The sequence below is a fragment of the Phodopus roborovskii genome, unplaced genomic scaffold, assembly GCF_943737965.1.
Source record: "Phodopus roborovskii unplaced genomic scaffold, PHOROB, whole genome shotgun sequence".
Lineage (NCBI taxonomy): Eukaryota > Metazoa > Chordata > Mammalia > Rodentia > Cricetidae > Phodopus > Phodopus roborovskii.
The window spans coordinates 736,396-756,225 of NW_026126441.1; the positions used below are offsets into that span (position 1 = coordinate 736,396).

At 49.4% G+C, this 19,830-nt stretch overlaps 2 protein-coding genes across 2 annotated transcripts; both read right to left on the bottom strand.

Annotated features, from left to right (window-relative positions):
* Positions 1-8,770: 8,770 nt before the first annotated feature.
* Rpp25l (ribonuclease P/MRP subunit p25 like) lies at positions 8,771-9,505 on the bottom strand. Its single transcript, XM_051187584.1, has one exon. It carries the CDS (start codon positions 9,455-9,457, stop codon positions 8,972-8,974), a length of 486 nt encoding a protein of 161 aa, XP_051043541.1. The 5' UTR covers positions 9,458-9,505; the 3' UTR covers positions 8,771-8,971.
* Positions 9,506-11,635: 2,130 nt separating this feature from the next.
* On the bottom strand, positions 11,636-19,125 carry Dctn3 (dynactin subunit 3). Its single transcript, XM_051187585.1, has 7 exons — positions 18,957-19,125; positions 16,950-17,034; positions 16,273-16,359; positions 14,090-14,173; positions 13,095-13,153; positions 12,105-12,164; positions 11,636-11,944 (listed from the first exon to the last, which is right to left on the bottom strand). The coding sequence occupies exons 1-7, from the start codon at positions 19,050-19,052 to the stop codon at positions 11,855-11,857; spliced, it is 561 nt and encodes a 186-aa protein (XP_051043542.1). The 5' UTR covers positions 19,053-19,125; the 3' UTR covers positions 11,636-11,854.
* Positions 19,126-19,830: the final 705 nt, after the last annotated feature.

Below are 19,830 nucleotides of genomic sequence, written 5' to 3' on the forward strand. Positions count from 1 at the left end.
GACTGGTTGGACCCTGCTCACTAGCAGCACGTACACTGCTTTTCCCCAGATCCCCACTATTTCTGTGAGCCCTGTGTGGTCTGGGGGGCCTCACACAGCTATGTACAAGGTTAGAAGAGTATAAAAAAGGCTCCCTCCAAGCCCTAGGCTTCTACCCCAGAGCCCCCAGTTTTTTGGACTCCCCCAAGAGACTCTGGAACCTTCTTCAAGCTCAGGAGCCTGCATTCAGCGGTGGGAGAACCCTGGGGACCTTGAGAGTAATTGAAACCAGGGCTAAGACATTAGAAACCATAACGCCAACTCCCCGGCTCCCCCAGGACAGCTCCTGGTTTTCTTCTTACCCCGATCCCCCCTGTTGCTGACAGGCTGGCTCTCTCAGGCCCCCACCAGCTGGGCTGTTGACCTTCCTCTCCAAACTAACTAGAGGGGACCTCCAACCAGAGACACCCAATCCAGACCTTGGGGGCCTCTTCTCTGTGCTTCAAGAACCTCCGTGTATACTATGTTAACCTTCTTATTCTGAAGTGTCCCAGATTCTAGTCTTAATTGCTTTTTGCCGAGGTGATACTGGGAGGTTGAAGTTAGACAATAAGGGTTTCTCCAGGGGGAAGGAGACAGGGGTGGAGGAGGTGGGCGTGTGGGGGCAGGGCGGCCCTGCAAGCAGCAGGTGCTCAATAAATGCATGGAAAAGGAAGAATTCTCCAACAGGGGCCCCTCACTAGGAGGCTTTGGCTGCTCTGAAGCAGCCCGGGGAGGAGAGGGGTCAGCTGAGGAATGTCCCGAGGTGGGAGCCTCCCCTCCCTCCCTCCCCTCCCTCCCTCTCCTCCTCCCTCCCTCCATTCTTCCCTTTCCTTCCTCCATCACTGACAAGAAGATCCAGAAGTTGCTTTCCTTTTGTCAGCTTGGTGGGAACTCCCTCCCCTAACAGCTGCCTGAAGATTCCCGGATTTCCAGATTACCCAAGAGGGTTGGTATGGGAGTCTGTCTGTCCCCCACCTCTGTCTCTGTCTCTCTCCCTAGCTCTCAGATACCTGTTTCACAGCTTTCCACCTTTGAAGCCCCAGGCAGGTGACTTAATGTCTCAATTACTTTAGAAGGAAAATGAGCCTCAATTACCCCAGCAATAAAATGGGATCATAACAGCATCATCTATTTCCTAAGACTGCCATAAAGATTAAGTTAAATGAGACAGCCCCTAGAGTGCTTACCACTAGGCTTGGCCAGTACTGAGCCTTCCACAAGCTGGCGTCATCTGTGTGGCTGGGTCTCCTCTGCCAGGCTTTCTCTCATTGTCTATATTATCTCTCATCTGAGGCTGGTCATCCCCAGCCCTACATCTCTCTCCTGATCTTTGCTTTTCCTGTGTCTGCCTCTATAGACCTGCTGTTCCACCCACCCCATAGCTCTGTCTGACTCTTCTATTCCCTTGGCACAGCTAGGGTGGGCCGGGGGGGGGGGTTAAAACTTCAAACATGGGATTCCTGGTAGCAGGATCACGCCTGGGCCTGAACATGGGTGAATCACAGTGGAGTGGTGGGAATGTTCCACTATACGGTCCTCCCTGGATGGATGGGTGGGAGAGCTGGGGGCTTTGGCCCCTCCACCTCTTGGAGGAGAGGGACTTGTCCTGACTGCTTCTGCCACCCCCACACCTGGGTCCAGGCCAGATCCCCCACGACTAGTGCCTTCCTGGAGGTAAGGCAACCTGCCCAGAGCTGGAGACCAAAGGGGGAAGCCCTCTGCCTTCATATAGAGTAGCTTCCTGCACATTCCGGAACCTCCCACACTCAATTCCACACACTGTACAGAAGTGTCTGTCCTAGATCTCCTCAATCACATTTGAGCCACAACTTGCTTTTTTTTTTTTTTAATAATTCATTTAACTTTATTTTATGTGCATTGATGTGAAGGTGTCAGATCCCTTGGAACTGGAGTTACAGACAGATGTGAGCTGCCATGTGGGTGCTGGGAATTGAACTCAGGATCCTCTGGAAAGAGCAGCCAGTGCTCTTAACCACTGAGCCATCTCTCCAGCCCCTGTGCCATGACTTTTGCACCTGCATTAACTTTGTGTTCCCAAACTAAGGCTGCCAGAGCGAAGAAACCTTGAGAGGGCTCTTTATCAGGCCAAAGATCTCCTTCTGATTGTTGATGCACAAAATCTCCAAGTTTCTGTGTCACCAACCTACCTGTTAAGGCAGGGGGCACGGTGCAGAATAGGTGTTCACCAAATGGGAACCAAAGGAGGGAGAGGCAGTTAGAGGGCCCCAAATGAGGAAGTGGATGACTGAGGCTGAGGCCTCTGATGGCAGGCCACAGAGAGGCTGAGGCTCAACTTTGGGGCTCGGCAAGGAGTCTTTACTGGGGACCAGGATGGGTCTCAACTGGCCCCAAACACCCCCACACCTGGGCCTACGCCAGACCCCTCACGTCAGCTTTTGGGCAGAGGGCCAGGTGGGCAAGCAATTAAGAGTCTTCTCTCATTTCCCTTTTCTCAACACATCATTGCCTCAAGGTGCCCATCAGCTTCAAGGAGTGCTGGGAAGATAAACCCAGAGAGGCAGGAATACTGGGCACAGTCCCACAGCAGGCCAAGGCTGGGACAGAGACCTGCCATCCTGACCGCCAGCCAAAGCCTGTCATGAGGATCTTGTTACTGGGCACAGTCCCACAGCAGTCCAAGGCTGGGACAGAGACCTGCCATCCTGACCGCCAGCCAAGGCCTGTCATGAGGATTTTGTGTCAGTGCTGTGACAGGGGCCGGATTCAAAACAGGACTCTATGTGGGGAAAGTGCTTAGGAATCCTAGAACATGTGGGCAGCTGGTCCAGGGGTGGTGCATCCCATCAGGCAAGGACAGATGTGTGGCTTCCTGTCTTTCCCATCAGAGACAAATTGTGGGACAAAAGGTTCAGTAAGACAGACCAGAGCAATTGAGAAGAGGCAGACCAAGAAATACCATTCTCAGGGACACAGGCACAAAAACCAGAGTGTGGACAGAGACATGAGACGTGAGACAGATGTAGACGCACGAGGGAAAGTCATGCGATCACAGACACAAGGGCCCGGAAGTCAGAGACAGAGAGACTCTGGCAGGGAAACTCAGGAGGAGGAAAGAAAAAAAAAAAAAAAAAAAAAAAACAGTTGGGAGAGAGAGATCAAAAGAGGCAGAGAAGTGGAAGGGGAGTCAGGCAGACAAAGACAGAACGGAGCAAAGAAACAGATCAAAAATATTATGATTAGGAAGAGCAGGTGGCCCAGCGGAGGCTCCTGGTCTCAGGCTCTGCCCAGGTCTCCCCAGGGTGTGCCCCTCCTTGCTAGTCACTTGTTTCCATAGCAACAACGAGGGCAGCACCAAATCTGCATACACATTTACATCCTTTCTATCTGCATAATTCAACAGGTTCTGTGCATATTCATGAGACGGAATGAAGGTGACTCCTCAATTCCTACTCATGGGCTTTCTCTGGTGCCTCCTGCTCCAAGTACGTGGTTATGGCTCCCACCTGAACCCGTGAGACCTGGTAGACAACATTCCCTCCCATTCATACCTCCAAGTGTGCCTTTTATTCTCCCATTTCCTGGGGTTCCTCTTCCTGGTGGTACACCCTCTCCTCATCAATATGTATGCACACGCAGGCATGTGAGTAGTGCACTCTGGTAGATGGAGGTTGCAGGTGGCACAGAGTGACTAATACTCTGGCTCCCTGGTAGGGGAGGCCCCTTAGCAATACTGAGGACACATGAGGGTCACTGAGAGATGCTACCATGCAGGGTAAGCTACTGACAGTGAGGAACATAGATGATGTGGCCTCTCAATATGGAAGCTGACCAAGACCCTGATTCTAGCCAAAATAACACGAGGAGCTAGGACAGAGTTCAAAAGAACAGAGGGTACGGTAGCTCATACGCTGGGCAGAGGGCTAATAGCACTTTCAGAGTAACACACAGGCATGAGCGGCCCTGTAGGCTGGAAAGGGCTCCCCAGGGCCTATCCTAGTCATAATTTTGGCCTGCTGATCTCTTCCTGGCTTCCTCACTGCTGTTTCAACCCTGTGTTCCCTCCACTCAGCAAGTTCTCACTCTAAAAGAGTCTGACATTTTACCTCGTGCCCTGCTCAGACTTCTGGGACCTCTCATTACTCTCAAGATAAAGTACAAACTCCCTGGCAAGTGTACAGGTCTTTCTGTATACAGTGTGGCCCTACGCCATCCTGAGATTCATTCCTCACAGGCCCTTCCTTGAATGTCATTCTTGTCTTCCCCTATGCCTCAGCTCATGGTTTCCCTTCACCCCATCCTTCCTAGTCAAGCGTCTCCTCTTTTTCTCTTAGATATTGCCTGTCTCTAAGTGTTGGATGAGGGGATCTTATTTCTGCAGTGAGGAACTTCCTGAATCTTTGTACCTATTATGCCTGTCCCATTTCACTTAAACGTGAAATACTGAAATCATCAAACATGTCTATAGCTTACACAGAGACTGGAAGTTCTACGTTTGTCACCGTGGGTTATCATTATCTGTCTTTTTCAACAGCTGAGATGTCACTTTGTCTATTAAGGACCAATTTCAAGACTAGATTGTTTTGCTTCTTTCTATCTTGGGGTTTCTAGAAAAGTAGAGTTTACAAAGGATAGATGGGCTATCTCTTTGTGAATCCTGCCACCTTGTGGCCACAGGTAGAAGTGCTTAGGGTATTTTGAGACATCATCTCAGGCAATCCTGGCGCTCCAGCTTTCCAAATGTTGGGGTTACAGATATGAACTTCCAAGTATTGCTTTAGAAGAGACTTGAATTTGAAGGGAGAACATCTAGGACAAAAATCAGAGGAAGAAAATCTAATAATGTTTGGAAGAGATTAGGCATCAGTGTGGTCAGAACGTAAAGTGCAAAAACCGAGCCAAAGATGAACAAAGATGGCAGGCAAGGGGTCCTTTAAGGCTATCCCGTGAATAAATCTGGATCTCCCCCTCTAATCTGGGGATGGAGGGCCAAGGGAACAGGGAATGACAGTCTGATCTATGTGTGTCCACATTTGGAGGCTAACATTCACCCATTCGTTGAATGGTTACTGTAAACCTACCTGGTACAGATCAGGCTCAAGATTGCTAGGTTACTTTAGTAAATAAAGCAGACATCTGGAATTCACACTGTAACCAGGAGATGATAAATAAAAGTTCTATTTTATTTCATTTATATATTATTTAATTTTTTGTGTATTTTTTTTTCTTGCATTTATATCTGTGTGCCACATATATGCCTGGTGATTGAGGGGGCCAGAAGAGGATGTCAGGTCCTCTAGGACTGCAGTTACAGCTGGTTGTGAGCCACCATGTGGCTTCTAGGAATCAAACCGGAGTCCTCTGAAAGAGCAGCCAGTGCTTAGCCCCCGAGTCACCTCTCCAGATACCCAAAACACTATTTTAAAGAGGCAAATTATATTTAGGTGGAAAAATGCATGACAAAAAGGGGGCGGGGCTGGTAAGATTGCTCCCTGGGTAAAGTACTTGCTGGTAAGCTTGAGACCTAAGTTTGATCCCCGGGTCCCACTTGATGGAAGAAGACAAATGACTCTTGCAAGTTGTCCTGTGACCTCTGTCAGCTGTAGCCCATCCATGCATACACACCCAATAAACAAACAGAAAAAGGAAAACCACCTTTTGAACTGCTGGCCTCCACAACTGTGAGATGCTACGTTTGCGGCAGTGTTATGACAAGCCCCATGAGACTAACACGGCTACACTTTCCTGTCTCTCTGGCATCCCACCTCACCCACTCCAGGCAGCTCAGGAGACCGCCAGGCCGCAGAAACCTGTACTCTTGGAGCATTCCTTCCAGCTCAGTGTGGCCACCACGGCCCTACTCTCTGGCCACTATTCCTTCATTTGTTCCTGCCTCACCTGTCTTGTGGGTACTGTGGAGCCCACATTCTGCTACTGAAAATCCAAGTTCAAGTCTTGCCGGATCATGTCATCTCTCAGTTGCAACTATTTAGACTCCCTGACCGTTTCCCACCCTTGTATAGCGACCCCTGCATCATGATGAGAGGACTTCTGGACTCACTTCCCACTGTCACCTCCACACGGCTGCATGCTTGCCTGTCCTCAACTCTTTCCTTTCTTTGACCCTACTTAAATTTCATTTAAATTTGTTTGTCTATGTGTGCATATGCATGGAGGCCAGAGAAACTTGTGGAAGGCAGCTTTTGTTTTCCACATGGGTTCTAGGATTGAAATCAGGTTAAGCTTGGTGATGAGAGTCCATCCTCTGAGCCATCTCACTGGCCCCTGCTCCTACATGTATGTCTGTGAACCACATGTGTGCCTGGTGCCTGCTGAGGTCACAAGAGGGTATCAGATGCCTTGAGACTGGAGTTACAGACAGTTGTGAGCTGCCCGGTGGGTCCTAGGAAGTGAACAAGTGGTTTGTTTTTCTTGTTTCTGTTCATGGGTGTTTGGTATGCTTGTACATCTGCACCCCAGAAGAGTCTCACTGGGACTATAGTTGAAATTGGTTGTAAACCACCATGTAGCTGCTGGGAATGAACCTGGGTACTCTGAAGAGCAGCCAGAGCGCTTAACCGCTGTACTATCTTCCCTGGCCCTGATTCTACTTTTTGATAGGGGTTTCCTACATCTCCTTACTTTTTGTCCCAAGAAAGCTTTTGTAAGTCATTATGGAAGCAGGAGCCATATTACAGTGAATTAAGGGGAAATGACAGAATCATGTACAACCCTCAGGTTCTCTCCTAAACTTGAACTCACTGCCCAGGCTTCATCTCCGGTTCTTTCGGCATATTCCTCCTGAAGATATCAGAGCCAGGCAGACTCTCTAGGTGCCAAAAGTTAGGGAAAGAACCCTAGAACCTCTCAAGGGCTTCTCTCAAGGGCTTCTGACCACACTCCCTCCACACTCATTCTGGAACTCTCAGGTGATTTCTAGTTAAGACGTCCAATTGGGAGTCCCTTCTGCTCTCCAGAGCTCAGTTATCCTGAGTCGCCCCTTCAGCTAAGCTATTATGTTTATTTCATGTGATCTCTTCAACCCGCCAAAGCAAAGTGATCAGGATGGGTTGCTAGGTCAAATTATCAATAACCTGCAGGGCAGTGGCTGCACGACCTTTAATCCCAGCACTGGGAAGCAGAGGCAGGTGGATCTCTGTGAGTTTGAGGCCAGCCTGATCTACAGAGTAAGTTCCAGGACAGGTTCCAAATCTATACAGAGAAACCCTGTCTCAAAACAAAACAAAACAAAAAAATTATCAATAACCTATAAGGAAGTATGGTTCGAAGTTCTGAGACTGTGACACTGACAACTGCTAACAGTGAAGATACTCTGAGCAGGGCGTGGTAGGAGCTGAGGAGCCGAAGCTTTGATTCAGCCAAAAGCTCCAGGTCAGGCAGTTGTTGGCAGTTTAACACAGCACAGCAGTTTAACTGTCTTCGGCGGTTATGTTACAGGTTTCAGGACCCTGTGTATTTACAGGGCCTGGTAGAGTAGCTACTGAGACTTCACCTCTCCCAATATCCTGACTTGCCCCTTTCCCTCCAGCCCCTCCTCACTGAGGGATAACTCACCTTGGAAAGCAAAGGATGTAGTGTTTAAAGTCCCAGCCAGTTCTGTGGTCCTAGGGTCACTCGTGCCTCCTTGAAGCCCGTATCAAGTCCCGAATTTCCCCAGCTTTCTCCCAGCATGCCAATCTCTTCTGCCCAACACCTTCAACTAGCTGGTTCCTGCTCCATGAACCCAGCACAGCCCCAACTTCATTTGCTTGTAACTGGACGTCTGGGTTACTAGACACGTTGATTCAGTTAGTGTAGCTGACCAGCTGTTGAGGCCACTGCTGCTGACAATCCCACCCTATTACCTGGAGCCAGCTGACTGCCAATATAACCATTCTCTTTCTTCAGACCCTTTCGGTAAATCTGAATCCAAGGCCAAAGTGAGGCAGAAAAAAATCCAGCAGTGGAAAAGAGGCAAGAATGACACCCAAAGAAAGACTGTGGGGTTAAGGTCTACTGTCAAGACAAGAAAACAGCATGTTTGTAAACTTAAGTCACTTGTAACATTATACAGCATCAGGCACTCAGGTGTTATGTGTCAAATATGTACACCTCTTCATAAAAACACGAACTGGGGGGGTGGGATGGAGACAGTTCAGCAGTTAGGAGCACTGGCTGCTCTTCCAGGGGTCCTGGGTTCAATTCCCAGCACCCACATGGCAGCACACAACTGTCTGTAACTCCACTTCCAGATCTGACACCTTCACACCAATGCACGTAAAATAAATTTAAATAAATTATTAAAAAGCATGCTAATGAGGTAAACCCTCTATACCCCATTTCATAGAAGAGAGCACTAAGGTCCAGGAAGTAACTTTATCCAAAATCACAAAGCAGTAACTTATGAGTGGGAGAGCCAGGATTAAAACCGTGACAGGCAAACTCCGAGTTCATGATCCCACTTTTCTAAAACATTTGCCACAGACGGGAGAAATGCCTGACCTGGCTGAGTCCCAAACCAGCTTAAAGCAAGAGGCAAAAAGCCATCCAGGTGACTGCTGAAATTTATTGACACCAGATCCACCCAGCAGCAGCCTCTACCTACCCTTCTGGCCTCCAGCCCATGAGCTGGGGGGTGGGGGTGAAGGAAAGTGGGCCTCACACTCTTCCAATTCCCTTACTCACAGCAGGCCAAACAAATGGGCACGGCCTTTATCTCCCTTCCCTAGGCTGATGTCAAAAAAGGCAAGTCAGATATACTGTAGATGAGTAAGCCCTTCTCAAGCAGTCTTTAATTCAGCACTGACCCACACCTTCCATTCCTCATAGCAATGCCACCCCAAACCAGAGGGATGGGAGGGCAGGCAAGACTTGAGTGGACTCAAGCCTGGCTGGCATGCTCAGTGTCACACTGCGCTTCTTACACAAGGCAGATATTCAGGTCTAGAGTACAATCGGGCTCAGCTGGTCTTCAGGACCGGGTGTCCCGAGCCCTTCTTCGGGGTCTGGGACCACAGTTAGGTATGGAGCCCAGGCCGGGGGGCGCTCCTGGGGGTTGGTAGCCACATTCACTGGGGTCCAGGGGGTCCCGACTGAGTAGTACCCACACTGCAGGCACGTGACGTCGAACTGTGAGGGGGTCTAGGCCTGTGTCTGGTGAGGCTGGGACCCAGCTGTCCTCAGTTTGCAGGAAACGAAGCTTGGTGAGTTGGTGTAGGCCTGGGACCCGTCGTTTGACAATCTCCGCACAGCTGACAGCCTTCCCAGCGGCCCGACCAGAGCCTGAGAACACCACATGCCTTGTGCTCCCCCCCTCCAGCCGACCCAAAGCCAGTCCTAGAAGGTTTCTGATTTTGCTCCCATCTCGGACTCGCATTTCCAGGGTGTCAGGAGGTAGCTGGGGCATTGGTGAAGATGCTGGGAGCTCTACAGAGCCAGCCCTCCGGTAGTGTTCCATTCTGCTGCCGTGGCTTTGGTACTCTCTTGCTGTGCACTGGGGGAAAGGGTCAGATGAGTGGCAGGACTATGACCAGGTCCATCCTCCATCGCTCCCTCCCAGGATATGGTCCCATTCCTCACCCTATCTTCTCAAGGCTGGGGCCAAGAATTATCCCTAGACCCTTCCCTAAATACTTGCACAAGTCATGTACACGGTCAGAACCAAACTCCCCCCAAAACCAGGCTATCCGGGGTAGGGCCATGCTTCATCAGCTCAAGCCTTTCAGGGCTGGGTCCCAGACCCCTCCTCAGCCACAACTCTAAGAACAAGAGCCGTTCCTCACTAGGCTTCTAAGGACTGGGACAAGGCCCCTCGCTTTGTGCTTCCAGGGACTAGAACCAAGACTCTTGGCCCCAGGCTCTCACAAAGTACTCCCTAAAGAAAGCACCGGCCCCTCCGGGCTCTAGGCCGGGCTGAGCAGACCTCATCCTTAGATCACCAGGGTTGGCCGGCTTCAGCCAGGCGGTTCAGGAACTCGAGAGTGGGGGCTCGCACAGACGACTGCTCGGACCAATCGTGGACGGCCTGGCGGGCTCCCCGGTCGTGGGCCGCTGTCCCAGGCTGCAGACCTCCCCTTTCCCCACGTCTGAGTCCCCAGCCCCTGGGATTTGGCTCTTACCACTGTTGCCAGTACACGCTCAACCCTCACGGAGTAGCCAAGATGGCGCGCAGGCCAGGAGCGCGCGGGGCGGCGGGGCCGCGCACGCAGGGGGCGGGGCCTGAGGGGACCCGGGATGCGGCTCGGCTCAGCGGAGCCGCTCCCCGCAGCTGGCTGCATCCAGGGATGCCGAAGCACGCCAGTACCCTCAGAGCGCCCTGCCCGGGAGAAGAACGGCTATCGGAGGAGTCCTGCGCATGAAGAATGCGGCTTTGTGCCCTTAAACGACGGATGGCGCGCGTCACCTGTTGACACACCGCATCAGTGAAGGTGAAGCTGAAGCACTGGTGGACACAAGCAGGCGATACCCTTAGTTACAGAGTTCTGAGCTTTGCTCTCATCCTGGGGCACTGGACAACCCTGGCGGTTTTCAGTCGGGACCAAGCAATCGCTTGTTCACAATTCATTGGCCATAGATTGGCATATGTGGGGGGGGGGGAGGATCCGGTAGTGGGGTCAACAGATAGATACTGGTGATCCTGGGGTCTATACCCTACACTATCATAACGCTTCAGCCGCGGGTGAGGGGCCCCCACGGAGCCTAGTACAGTATCCAGAGTATAGGCTCTCCAATATTTGTCCAAAGATATGTTGATTAACCACCGAAATGGCAAGAATTGAGAAGAAATTAACTTGGCAAAAACTCGTAGGAAGTTTTGGGGAAGAGCCGGGAACTATTTGTTGGAATAGTCTATGATGACTGCTAGTTTCAGATCGTTTTGGACTTGCTGCATTTTGCGTGCCAGCAACACTACGGGTTGGATGGTCTACAGGTAGTTGAAGGAGCCGAGACACTCCCTCAGACCACAAGAGGGCAGCATACACTTGGTAGAGCGGAGTGCTTAAACAGTTCATCCAAGCTTTCCCATCAAGGTTCGTTGCTCCTCCTTCCCAGATCCTATACTTGCTACATCCAAATCTCTTGGGCTCCTCTTCTGGCTACTGGCATTAGTTAGACACAAGGCTATGCTGCCTTGGCTCTGAACGTCCCTGCTTGTTCCTCCATGACCATCCAGGCATGTTGAGCCCCACCTAGTAGGACTACCACTTTCTTGGTCTTCCCCCAAAACCCTATATTCAGGTGAGGTGACCCTACCTGTGCCCTCCTTACCTGCCAAAGGATCTGATACTTAGAGGGTAGTTGGCAAATGTGGGATAAATAAATATGCAATGCCCCAAGCCAGGCAGTGATGGCACACGCCTCTAGTCCCAGCATTCAGGAGGCAGAGGCAGGCGGATTTCTGTGTGTTTGAGGCTATCCTGGTCTACAGAGCGAGTTCCAAGACAGGCTCCAAAGCAATACAGAGAAACCCTATCTTGAAAAACAAAAAAAAATCAGATGAGAGTGCTACATCTCTCAGCAAGCTCCACCAGGAGTACAGTTCCAGGTCCCACCCTGATGCTACTGACAGCTCTCCCCTTCACCACCCCAATTCTCACAGCCAAGCCCATCCTAGATCAGCAAGCCATTACACTCCTTCAGTGGTCTCCGCAGTTTATTGTCACTGGAATAAATACACTGATGGAGAGTGCAAAGCATGACTCAGGTAACCCAAGTTCTGACCTCAGAGCCCCAGCTGAGCAGACAGGGAGTCTTTGAACTCTGAATAAATACAATGCTGTCTCTGCCTCACAAAGACAGGGTGACACAGAGCCTGGCGCTGTCCTCTTCCCTGGCCTGGCATGGTAAGCAACTGTCATTCTTCTGCTGGCTTCACTTGCTTGGCAGCCTCGAGCTGGCAGAGTAGTTCATCCCACTGCACGAACTGCTTGGAGAGCAGCATCGTCTGGTCACAAGTCAAGGTGACAACAGGAGTCTGAATGAGGAAGCCCAGAGATTTGGCATGCGCCCAAAGCGGTGAAGGCGTGAGAGGAGAGAATGGGATGGGCGTGTTAGGGGTAGCAGAAACAGGCTTTGGGAGAGGGCCCATTAAGCACAAAAGATACAGTCTTGTTATATTCCTCCAGGAGAGCCTTGGACTCCTCAGTGATCTCCATACACTGGTCCTGCAGGCCAAAGCAAAGCTTAGAAAGGAGTGGGATAAAGCCCCATCTCCCACCGAACTCCCTGCCTCATCATTCCCTCCAAACCCGGAAAAGATGGTGTTTAAATAACCTAGAGTGAAAGGAGCAAACCGCAAAACAGGCACCCTAGGCCCTAGGCCAGGTGCCCTAAGCAGCAGTCCAAAGACTAACTGGAGGGGTGGTTTCCACACATTAACATCCCCTTCTCTTCCGTCCCTATGTTTTTTGTTTGCTTGCTTGCTTGAGACAGGGTTTCTCTGTAGCTTTGGAGCCTGTCCTGGAACTCACTCTGTAGATCAGGCTGGCCTCAAACTCACAAAGATCTGCCTGCCTCTGCCTCCAGAGTGCTGGGATTAAAGGAGTGTGCCACCACTGTCCAGCTGCCCCTATGTTTTTTAAGGATTTATTTATTTTTAGTTTATGTGTTAGGGTGGTTTGCTTTTATATATGTGCACCATTACATGCAGTTCCCAAAAAGACCAGAAGAGGGCGTCAGATCCTCTGGGATTGAAGTTACACAGAGGTAACTGTGTAATGCTGACCATGTCAGTGTTTGGAACTGAACCCAGACCCTCAGCAAGAGGAGAAAGTAACCTTAAGGGCCAAGCCATCTCTCCATTCCCTTTGTCCCTATTTCTAAAAAGTCTTTGAATTTGAGAAAAGGTATTTTAGGGATTATTTGGTACCTCTCAACTTCAACCTCTATTCTGGAAAGCAAGAGACCTGGATGTGGCCCTAGGCAAGTCCTTTCTCCCTCTCTAGGGCATTTAGGAATAGAAGATAAAGCTCCACATTTCCTCTGCTGACAACACAAGTGTCTAGGCATTTTCTCCACCCCCAACCCTGCTAGTGTCAGCAGACATGGCCTCTCATCACCTCCACCCTCCCTTCCAGCCCGCTCTCCTTCTGTACCTGCTGTTGGATGTGGATCTGGGCCAAGCGCTGCAGGCGGGCAGCATGCTCAGGAACAGCTGTAAAACATAACACACCGCCCAATGATGCTTGGGCCCTGCCCCCCCCCCCCCCCCGGACTGCTCAATAGTCTATTAGGTCGTCGGCAGGATTAGAGTATTGAGTAGAGAAGCTAAACAAACGCCAGGCTTCATCGACCGCTGTAAGCTGGAGGTGGTGGAAGAGCTCCCTGCCCACTCCAGCCTTATTCCAGGACCCATGGAGTGGGGTTGGGTGGGGTAAGGGAAGAACAGGTACCCAGAAGACAGAACCTTAAAGTCCTCAGTATTGCTTGCTATGAGCAGGGCCAAGTAAAGAGAGCTTTACCTATTTATTGTAGGCCCTACCCCTTTTGCTCTCAGCCCAGCAGAGCTAGGTCTTCCCAGCCTAAGGAGCTTAGGTGGACTCAATGAATACCAGGTCCCTACACTGACACCTAGGGCTCCTATGCTGAGAGCCTTGGCCACTGTGTTATGCTGCAGCTTTAGGATGTCAGATACTCAAGTGGGTAGCTGATCAGGGCAGGGAGAGGGAGCTGAGAGAAATACCTCTAGAGACAGACAAGATGGATATCTGGATTCAATTAAAGCCACTGCCTGCTTGTCAAAGCCCAGGCTCAGGGACTCTTTTAAGAGTGCAGCAGGAAAAACTCACACGCCCGGCAGGAGGTCTGACAATAAAATCTGGGCTCTGCAACATCCTGAGGGAGAGATACTAAGGGAATAGAAAGCAGGAGTCTCCAGAGTTGGGATGGCTGGAGCTTGTGCAATTGTCCTTCTTTGGCCCAAACTGCCTGAGGTCCTGGCCCTAGGCTCTTACTCGGGAATTTAAACCATAGTATGGTAGCACGGGGTAGGAAAAAGGTAAGGAACATATCCAGCATTCATACAGGGAAGCCTTGGCCCCACCAACCACCTTCCCAAGCACAAGAGTGGACCTGCAACGGCAGAGGGTACCTTTGATAGAAGCACTGTCCAGCATGGGCACCAAGGCATCCACTTGTTCCAAGAGTGCCGCCTGGGAAAGGAGGAACTGCTCCTCTGCAGCACAAAGACAAGACAACGGCAGTGAGGCAAGCATGGGCATCGCTACCGCTGTGAACCAGCGGACAGAAAGCTGGGCCCCAGCGCTCTGGGCAGCAGCTATATATACCTGCTGGTCCCCTCCCCTGGGAGTTCATTCCCATCCTACCTGACCTTTTCCGGGTGCCTCTGCCTAGCCCATCTTGAGCCAAGAGCATTTCAGTCTCTACAAACCCCTACCCCCAAGTTTTAACTCCAGATCCTTCTCTTCCACCCTCCTACCATCCCTTAGCAAGTGCTCCTAGGCCACAGGACATAGCTTCCCTAGGCCAAAGGTCCCAGGAAAGACCTGAAAGGAGACATGCATCAGACTGTTTTGGACAAGTTCTGTTCATCAGCCCTCGGAGGCATGGGTAATTACAAATGGCAGAGAGCTGAGAAAGAACGGGAGAGGCCAGTGTGGAGAGCAGCAAGCTCTGGGTTCATCATGTTCAAGGGGTTTCAGTGCACTGAAGTCCACAGAGAAGGTACTCAAGAGCAAGGTTGTCATATGCAAGCCATTGGAGGAAGGGATACTTGGGAATCAGAAAGAAAGAATTCACTGAACTGGCTGGGAAGTCAGGCTTGGTAGACTGAGAGGATTTTATCCTAGCAAATAGAAGATACTGGGGCTCATATACAGGCCAAGTGATATGACAAAAATGTTTGTGAAAATGGGACAAAATGCAAAAAGGAAGAGATGATATAGGAGACTATGCAGTAGTTCATGTGTAAGTGGATGCCTACTTCCCAAGGCAGAGTACAAAAAGGGATGGGGAGGCTGGAAGAGTCCTTGAACTTGGTGTCTGAGCCATGGCAATGGATCTAGGAGCCCTTTGAGAACTCCTACCCCTCCTACCCCTGGTCCTTAGTGTTATAATACAGCTGTCATTCTCCCAAGATAGGTTACAAGCTCAGGCTCCTAGGACAAAAGACTTTCTGATTCACCATTGTATATCTCGTACAAGAATAAAGCCTGTTTATGATCAATAAATGTTACCTGTTTCCCTTTAATATTTTTCTTTTCCCTTTTTTTTTTTTTTTTGAGTTAGGATCATGCCATGTTGACTCAGGCTAGCTTTGAACTTGTAATCCTCTTGCCTCAGTCTCCCAAGTACTTAAGACTCTACACACATGCCCACATGCCATCTTGGTGTCTTCTGGATGAATGAATGCATACAGGTGCTCAGAAAACTCTACTGTGGAATGAGTGACTGACTAGAACCTCTGCCTAGAATACTAAAGTCCTAGAGCTTTCTCCCAAGAAAGATGACCTTCAGTGAGAGCCACCCTTTTCCATAATTTGCCAACATGGAAAACACAAAGGGGAAGGGAAAGGAACCTGCTGTGTGTTCTCTAGACCTTCTAGAAAATAAACAGCAGGGCTCAGCAGTTAAGGGTGCCTACTCTAGCTGGGCAGTGGTGGCACACGCCTTTAGTTCTAGCACTTGGGAGGCAGAGGCAAGTGGATCTCATGAGTTCAAGGTCAGCCTGGTCTATAAGAACTACTTCCAACTCCAAAGCTACAGAGAAATTCTGTCAAAAAAAAAAAAGGAGAGAGAAAACCTGTCTCCAAAAACAAAACAAAACAAAGCAACAACTCTCCCGCCATTCCAGAGACTCAAGTTCAGTTTCCAGCACCCACGTCAAGTGGCTTACAACTACTTGTAACTTGAGCTTCAGGGAGATACGATGCCTCTGGCCTCTGTGGGCACCTGCACTCATATGTACATACCTGTACTCAGACACACACCAACTCATGGCTAAAAAATAATAAACCTTAAAAAAGAAAGGAAAAACACCCAAAAACCAACCAACTCACCGACAAATTGTTCCACATATATGTTAATCTATACGTATGATATTGCAGACACTAATGGAATAGGTACTATTCAAAAAGGAATGCCCTGTGCTATCATGGCAAAACAGGGAGAGCCACAGTGTCACTAGGCATACTGTTGGCATTGTTGTAGGTGACAGGCTACATGTATAACAAGATAGAAGAGGAAAGCCATCACTGCCTGCCTCCTCCACAAATGATACCCTCGGGTGCCTGTGCACACATAGTGTAGCATTACCTGCTAAGATGAACTGTAACTTTGAGGCATCAGGTATGGCGATGCGATCTATGTATTCAGGATCCAGGTATTTGATCAGGTCTTCAACTAGCAATGTAGCAGGATAGAAAAAAAAAAAAAAAAAAAAAAAAAAAAAAAAAAACAAAAACAAAAAAAACAAAACAGAAATGGAACCTTATTTTATAAAGGAAATTTAGAGGCTGGCAAACAGGTAAAGGTAACTGCTGCCAAACTGACGACCTACATTTGACCCCTGGAATCTACATGGCAGAAGAGCTGACTCCCACAGGCTGTCCTCCAACTACACACACACACACACACACACACACACACACACACACACACACCCCATAAATATTAAAAAGCTAGGGTTTTGTCTAATTTCTAGTTACTGAGAAAATTACTATCTACAATAATTTAAGACATTTGGATAAACCAACCTTGCCTGGAGAAATGTCACATCCTGTCCCCTCTTCCAATAAGGAAAGCTTTGTGGGAGAACTCTGGACACTGGACACAGGCTTGGGATTTACCCATAAGAAAGCACACCACAACTTACCACATCAACAGGAATCTACCTGCTATCCTCAAGGGGCTACTCTAGTGACATACAGGCTGGAGGGAAGGGACACAGCCATGGGAGGCAGTGCAATTGCACACCTAACAGAGGTACTTACTCTTTTTGTAAAGAATCTTCACCCTCTCCCTCTTACTGGCAATGTTCCCCAAAGCCACCTGCACCTTGACCAGACCATCAGCCACCTGAAAGGAAGTAGAGGTTAATTCCAAGGTATACCACATGGCTTAAGATGTAAAAGAACCCAGATATAATGGTGTAAACCTTTAATCCCAATACTCCAGAAGCAGAGAGATCTCTGTGAATTCAGGACCAACCTGGTTTACATGGCAAGTTTCAGGACGGCCACTGCTACTTAATAAAGACCCTATCTTAAAAAAAAAAAAAGAAAAAGAAAAAGAAAAAAGAAAGATATGGGCGAATCCTTGTCTCTCTAGACTTTCATGCCTCTGAATTCCAATAATTTAGTCTCCCTTCTCTTGCATTATGGATGGTAAGGTCTCATCTCCAGGAACACTTTAAAAATGTGGAAGGAGAGGGACTGAATCGTGTTAACCTTGGCAGGATGCGGGTGGCAGTGTGTGTCTAATTGGGGATGTAATGAACTAGTTTAGGATGTGATGGGGCACCCTTACATACTATATATTTCCTGGTTCCCAAGTCCCAGGTTTGGGTGTGAAATATGCAAATATCCTCACCCAGTTCTTCTTTCCCTCAAGGCTGGAGGACAGATTGGTTGGCCTACCTCTAGCCCCATCCCCTCTACATCAAGTCTAGTACAGGAGATGGAAGACTCGCTAGGATCCTGAAGATGGTGCATCCTCATCTTAGAGAACACAGAGGAAGATCAGCTTAGGGCAGAGCACAGTTAAGGGTGTGAGCTTGAGATATCTGTGGGATATCCCAGAGGACAAGGCCAGCAGACAAACATTAGGAAGCTTCACAGAATAGAAAATCCAGAACAGAGATACACACTGCAGACATGATGTCAAACTGTGGGAGCGAAATGAGCCAACAACAGTCAGGGTCAGCTAGCCCGTCAGGCTGAGGAAATGGATGAGTTCAGTCAATATTTTTGTTTTTGCAGAAGGTGAAGAATACTAATATCCAAGGGACAAATACATGGGGAGGGGGACACATATAAAACTGATAGTGTGGAGCCGGGCGTTGGTGGCCCACACCTTTAGTCCCAGCCCTCGGGAGGCAGAGGCAGGTGGATCTCTGTGAGTTCGAGACCAGCCTGGTCTACAGAGCCAGCAGTTCCAGGACAGGCTCCAAAGCAGTACAGAGAAACCCTCTCTCGAAAAACAAAACAAAACAAAAAAAACAAACAAAAAACAAAACAACAACAACAAAACCCTGATATTAGCAGCCAGAGATAAGAGGAAAATCAAGAGTGTTTTTGAAAAGCTGGTTCTCAAGTGGTAACACAATCAACTGGTGATGATTTTACAAAAAGTACACAGACCTTTGATGTAGTTAGCTCCAGAGAATTCCTGACACGACCAGAAGTTCTCCAATAAACGGTTTCCACATCATAAAAAAGGATCTAAGGGCACCTAAGCTTTTTCACAAAATTCAGACACTATGTTCGTTCGTTCACCCTTGAACACCTAGGACTCAGTTCCTAGGCCTTCTTGTCTGGGCCAACTCAACTCTCATCCCTCGGAGGCTTCTTTATCCACCTGTGCTCAGCCTGTAGGGCTCTTGTGTCCCCGCGCAATTCATTTAGCAATTAATTTCTCAAGGCTCCAGAACCACACTCCACTGCGGCCTTCAGCTCTTACTGAAACTCCCATCAATCAGTTTTTAAATTGGTCTGGTCTCCTTAGCGCGCCTATGAGCGCCAAGAGTAGAGTTTTAGTAGAAGTCGTCACTGAGCCCATCTCAAAAAGGCTTAAATATCCTCCTCGAGCCTCCGCTCATCCCAATCCCAAAGGGAACGGACCCCAAGGGTCCGATTCTTTCCAGGGAGGTCCCGGATCTTTGTTATTCCAAAGGCTGGGTTGCCCACGACGGGATACAAGTGGTTGTTTCGTCCCGGGGCAGGGCCAGTGGACCGCTCCCGTCCTGCCCCAGGAACGGAACCCTGAACAGCACCGCTCACCTTCTTGGAGCCTCGGGTCCCGCCCGGGCCGTACACCCAGCGCTCCAGCTCCTCCACTCGGTACTGTAACCGCTGCACATCTGTCAAAGCCGCCATCGCTCTGCAGCCGGGTCTCAGCCACCAGAAACAGTCAAAGGGTGGGACGTCCGCCCAAATAAGAAGTCTGGCCAATCCTAGAGCACCGTTGCTCCTTGCAGGAACTGACGTCACTATTTAGTCTTTGGATGTCGGAAGTGACTAGACCGATGTCAAAGCAATCTGGTTTCCTAGGTAACGTTCTGGGTCCTGGCTCCAGCCTGGTTTCCAGGGCCTAGCTGTTAAGACTTTTGGTGTTCTAATTCCAGGATACAAAGCCTTTTCCCTGAGGGTGCGTGTATAAATACACCCAGTATTCCAAGATATATTCATACCCACCCAAAACAAAAGAGGTGAGCACAAGTGTCTGGGTTCTCAGAGAATCACACACATCCCATGCCATAGGCAACTAATCAGAAGGCAGCTTCCTGGGGAAGACACCATGAGGTTTTGGATCTTTTAAGGTTCAAGTAACCTGCACCTAAGTCTCTTATCGTTAGACCTTAACACCAGTCTGATTTGGGCGTGGTGATACTAAGAGAGAAAGCAAGAGGATGATTGCAAGTTTGAGGCCAGCCTGCTCTACACAGTGAATTCAAGACCGTCAGGGGACAACTTAGTGAAAGCCTGCTTTATTTTCTTTTAAAGTGCTCGTCTATTCTTAGGGAGCTTTGCTATTCTGCTTTCCGCTTGGACAGCTCAATGTAGCCTGTGTACCCTTCACCTCCCAAACCCGAGCAAGAAGAAGAGGCGCGGGATACAGAGGAAGTACAACTTTATTTTCCAGATGCTACCTAAA